Genomic DNA, 5,699 nt, shown 5'->3' with positions numbered 1-5,699 from the left:
CATAATCATTCGGACTATACAATATTGTGACTAGACATTTCCCTAATACAATTCATTTTTTTAATAATATTATAGTACAACAGTACAAGGGTATCATTACATTCGACATTAGTCCGGAATTAATGATACCGACATCATAGAACTACAAAGTGTCATACCGATAATGACTGCCATTTTTTTCGACAAAGCCTATGCGGCATGCAGTTATAAAAAAGAAATATGTACCTATTTAGCCTTAAATTTAGAAATCCAGATTGGCTCGAAGGTATAGCCAAAGGATAGCATATATGTTTAATATGTTCATAATGATTCGGACTATATAATATTGTGACTTGATATTTCTCTAGAACAATTCAAATAAAAATTAATAATATAAAAAGCCCAATGTGAGCATCTGTGAAATGTTAAGTTACATCCGCCTCCACCGTGGGCTATAGTACAACTGTACACGAGTATCATTTTACATTTAACATTAATCCAGAATTGATTATTGAGCTATACAGCTTATCCGAGAAATCTCGAATGAGATCATTTTGGTGATACAAGGGTCGCACATTCTAAAATACATTTACAGTGTCAATGCTTCATGATGCAGGGAAGGACGGAGCCTGAGGAACGCAAGCATGTAAGCTTCAAGGAGCATCGGGGAAGCAAATATTTACCTATTTTGCTTCAAATTTACAGAGCAGTGCCTTTTCAAGACACCCAATCGCCATGTTCCGGTGCTGAAGATGAACACCAGGAACCCACTCCTGGAGTGTGACATCAAGTTTTCTCCTCCACTGAACTGAAATAAGTTTGGAGCCACCTCACATGAACCTCCAGTCCGGCTTCTCGGAGGCTGTTCTGGACGATCGTGTACAACCTCCTGTCCAGCTTAATGTCCTGCATTTTCATGTCCCTCAGCAGCTGGACAAGCTCGTTGAACCGGCTGGTTTTGCAGAACACCCCTACCACGAGACCAGCCAGGGTCTTGTCAGCCTTCCCCCCTGTCTCCTTGAACTCCTGGTAGAACTCAATGCAGCGATCAAGCTCTCCCGACCGGTTGAACGCGCCGATGATGGCCGTGTAGCTCACCCGGTCAGGCTGGACCTTGCGCCGCATCATCTCCTTCCAGATCTTCTCAGCCTGCCTGGAATCTCCAAGCTTGCCACGCATGTCCAGGAGGGAGTTGTACACCCAGACATTGGGCTCGCACCCCTTCTGCTTCATCAGTGCGAGCAGCCTCGTGGCGTCCGACGCTCTCCTGATCTGCCCATACATGGAGATCATGTTACCATATGCCACCACACACTTGTCAAAGCCCCGGTCGATCATCTCGGAGAAGACGGACTCCGCCCTGTCGCTCCGGCCGAGCCGGCAGTACACGTTGATCGCCGAGGCGTAGGTGACCTGACCAGGCTCACATCCTAAGCCGATCAGCTTGTCATAAGCTCTGATGGCTGGCTTCAGGCCTCTCCTCTTCACAAAGCCATTGACAATCGTGGACATGATGCAGTCGGTGACCCTCAAGCCGATCTCCCTCATGTCCTTCGCAACGCCGAGCGTGTCCTCCAGCAGCCCAGCCTCGACCTGCATGATGATCATCTTCAGGAACATGTCCGGATCTCGCAGCATCTGTTTCCTCCACGCCTCATGGTACACGTCTTCCGACGACGCCGTCTCTCGGGCATCTGCCAAAGCGCCGATGACCGAGGAGTAGATCGCGGCGTTCGGCGAGATGCCGTCCGCCTCCATCTCTCGCAGGCACTTGAGCGCGTCCAAGGCCCTGCCTGCCCGTCCCAGCGCGTCGCAGGCGATGGTGTAGGTCTCGAGACAGGTTTCAGAGGGGTACCATTTCCGAGCCTTGTACTGCTTGAACAGCGATGCCACCAGGTCCGGCTCGCCCAACGCTCCGAACGCCGCCATCACGGCGCGGTAGGCGTCGGCGTTCACCGACAGGCAGGCCGCCTTCATCCGCTCGTACAGCAGCACCGTGCTCCGGTACATGTGCAGCTTGTTGTAAGCCTGCAACGCCGTGCTGAAGCACACGGCGGCGGTTGGGCCCTTCTTCCCTTCGAGAACCCCGAGCAGTACGTCGGCGAGACCGAACTTTCTCGCCCTGACGCAGCTCGCCACGAGCCGCGCGCAGGTCCGCCTCTCCGGGAGCACGCCGTAGGTCCTGAGATCTTCGACCAGATGCTCCAGCGAGCTCCACTGCTTGGCCCTGAGCAGCTGCACCACCAGCGCGTTCATCGTCTTCTTGTCCGGCCGGAACTCCGGCTGCTGCAGAGCCCGCCTATAGCACTCGAAGGCGAGCTGCTCGGTCTGCCGGTCGCTGCAGAGGCCTCGGATGAACTTGTTGGAGATGCCGAGCTTCGGAGCGTCCCGAACCGGCGGCACGGGCGCCGGCGGCGCCGGCGACGGAGCAGACAAGACATGGAGCTCACCGGAGAAATTCTTGGGCTCAAGAACAGGGGAAGCGCAGGACCTGGAGCAGTGCAGGACGAAAGTTGCGAGCTGCCGCTTGATCGTGCAGAGGGAGGTGCTGGGTGATGTTCGTCTCGATGGGTGGAGAGGCGGGAGGGGAGGCCAGTCTGAGTAGCATTTGGCTGCCATCACGATGGAGTGGAAACTGGAGGTTGGGAATGGAAGAACGACGATGTTCAGGACGAAGGCACCTTATCCTGCGATGGAGGAGATTCCGTATCGCTGTTTTTTACGTGCATCTTGTGGTGGGAGTGTCTGTTTCGGACGGGTGGGATGTAGCCACGTGAGTTCCCGTAGAAACTCGAGGAGATCCATGACGTGGAGGTGTAGTTACCCGGCAAGTGAAAGAAGCTCAGATCTTGGGGGCAACACGAGGGGAAACCACGGCCTCATTTGGCCTCTGGGGATGCTTGGTCCACGTAGCTCTTGCCCGGTGGACAGCCACCACTTAACTTGTGATGCCACAGATCTGAAGTGCTGGCAGACGAATTTGGGGTCCAATGCATCACGAAAGCTATCGTCCAAGGAAAAATTGGACTTGTGGTAGTACTTGACTTCTTTTCAATGAAAACATCACAAGCTGCAGCCACTTACGAGAGCCACAAGTTTATGCCAATGTTCTGGCGACTCGACGACCAGATAAATTTGAAACATGCATTTTTTTCCATTGTTGTCCATGAGGTCAATAATTTGAATGACCGATGGGATTGTAAGTGAGAGGGAAGTCACAAAATCCAGCTAAAATGCGTTCATTTACGAATATAATTTAAATGTGGTAGCATGTTTTCTTGCGAGAACCGACCCTGACATCATTCTCTTGGGGCGACTAGGGTGGTAAATCCCACTCTGTTGCCGCCACCATGTCTCCTACAACTTTCCATTGTCACACGAAGCCATTTAAAATTCCTTAGATAGAATATTGAGAATATTAATGTTGGACTCTGGAAGGATGAGTATAAAACATGTTCAATAAACTCCCCAAGCTCCTATTGATTTTACTCGCTCAAAAAAAAAAACATCCATGAGGAACTTAAAGTTCAAGATTGCAATGCAAGAGATAGTTTTACGTATGCTCGAACGCAAAGATTGTCATCCACATTTAGCCACCTAAATATTAGTTGAAATAAAAATAAATAACCAAGGTTAGGCTAAGTATGGTTAGACCATTTTGTCTATAATAAAGTGTCAGTTAGTTAATTTGGTGACTAGTAACTGCACCAATTCAATCTAGTCTACTTTCGGTTGCAGTTGGTTAAGAAAAGAAAAAAAAAGGTGTGAGCACTGTAAAAAAGGAAAGTATAAATAGAGGATTTCTATGAGCTCTATAACCAAAAGTTATGTTACCGCATCTAGTTCTTAGAATCAAGAAACATAATCCTTTATGTTAATGGGACCACACTTGAGAGAGGCTTGTAAGTTGGAGCTAAAAAAACAGTAGTTACTAGAGAGTATTCAATGTTCTACAAACATAGCGTCTTTCACTCATAGCCAAGATTCGGGTTCAACCCCACTCGATCGGTCATTGGGCATGGAAGTATCCATCTCCATTTCTTTCAACTCTCAAACAGGTAATTTTAACCGCATGTACGACAGCGGTGGAGCAAGAACTTGAAATCCATGTTGTTATTTATATTTGTGTTATCAAATACATATGTTTTTACTAATTGCATGATTTATACCGGTACAAAGGATTTTCTAAAAACATGTGTTGTCAATTGACCACACTAGTCTCAACGTGGCTCTATCACTGATGTATGTGTATCCGTTGGTACCATACCCATATGGTAGGGTATACCCTACATGTCAATTCATGGGTAGGGCATGGATACATATGTGTACCCAAGGGTACACTCGTACCCTAAACATTTATACATAGCACAATAGTAATTATTGGCAGTTACCATACTATGCTTATGCAATACTCATGACTTTTGCCGCTTTATTGTGTTACATAGATTTGCTTATGTGCCATGTCCACATTCAGCTGAGGTTATATGTGAAGCTTTATATGTGTGTCTTGTTGAGTGTCACCTTGAGAGGAAAATCTCCACCATCACTTTGGACAACTGCACATCAAATGACAAGATTATGGTTATGTTGCCAGATAAGTTGGGTAAAAGCTCTCTCATGTTGGATGGTTAAATATTGCATGTGTGTTGTGCCGTTGACATATTAAACTTAATTGTAAAACATGGAATGAGTGTCTAGAGCATGGTACAGAGCTTGCATGGTACAGAGGTTGCATGGTAGTGTCGCATTTTGCTCAACCACACCTAAAAGGCTAAAATACACGAGAAGTTTGAAAAGATGGTAATTTTTTTGAAGATAGAGTATAACAAAACCGTTAACTCTTGATTGTAAGACTGGATGGAATTCAACTTATATCATGATTAGCATTGCACTGCAGTACATAGTTTCAAAAATTAAAGGCACGTGAAAAAAGTAAGTGTTTCCCAACCAAAATTGATTGGAAGTTTGCAACATAAATATATGATTGGTGGAAACTCGTATTTGATATTACCGAGTCATTGTCTGGCAGAATGTATCCCACAACAAATATAGTTCCCCTAAAGTGACTGCCATTCGTTTAGCCATAAGGAAATGAGATAAGAGTGGCATGAGCTTATACAAATGTCATAGGAAATGAAGGATAAGTTTGAGAAGTATTGGAAATATATCCATGGTCGTATATGTCCATTGCAACGGTTCTTGATCCAAGGTATAAACTTCATATTCTCAATAATCTTTATGGTATCCTCTATGGAACAGAGCATGCAGCCATAGAAATAGAGAAGGTGAAGAAATTTTTATTGATTAAATTGGTGAAGCAATATAACTATGAAGTTCAAGGTGATGATACATCAGATGCTTTTGTTGCTAAACCAGTTGGACAAGAAGATGAAGCCATGAAAATCTATGATATGTATTTGTCTAGTCGCCCCATTGTCCCTTCTTCATCTATCCATAGATAATTTGACTTGTATTTGGAAGACGCTAGACTACCTAGAATAGAAGAATTGGATATCATCTATAGGTGCAAGGTTAGCATCTTGATGTTTCCTACCTTGCAAAAACTTTCTCGTAATATATTGCATATACCCATAACATTTGTTACTTCCAAACGTGCATTCAACACTAGTGGAAGAGTACTCGGTGCACATCCAGTAGACTTACTCCTAATGTGGTTGAGGCTCTCATGTGCATGCAAGCTTGGTCTCGTGCGGATCATT

The 5,699-nt window shown here is 45.8% G+C and overlaps 1 protein-coding gene across 1 annotated transcript; it reads right to left on the bottom strand.

Annotated features, from left to right (window-relative positions):
* Nucleotides 1-352: 352 nt before the first annotated feature.
* LOC124673976 (pentatricopeptide repeat-containing protein At5g13770, chloroplastic-like) lies at nt 353-2,723 on the bottom strand. The gene has a single exon (XM_047210018.1). It carries the CDS (start codon nt 2,596-2,598, stop codon nt 766-768), a length of 1,833 nt encoding a protein of 610 aa, XP_047065974.1. The 5' UTR covers nt 2,599-2,723; the 3' UTR covers nt 353-765.
* Between the last annotated feature and the right edge of the window lie 2,976 nt (nt 2,724-5,699).

This window comes from Lolium rigidum, chromosome 7 (assembly GCF_022539505.1).
Source record: "Lolium rigidum isolate FL_2022 chromosome 7, APGP_CSIRO_Lrig_0.1, whole genome shotgun sequence".
Lineage (NCBI taxonomy): Eukaryota > Viridiplantae > Streptophyta > Magnoliopsida > Poales > Poaceae > Lolium > Lolium rigidum.
This window is presented reverse-complemented; position numbering and strand designations above follow the sequence as displayed.

Coding starts and splice junctions, on each gene's coding strand:
- LOC124673976 (XM_047210018.1), bottom strand. CDS start 2,598: ATGGCAGCCAAATGCTACTCAGACTGGCCTCCCCTCCCGCCTCTCCAC.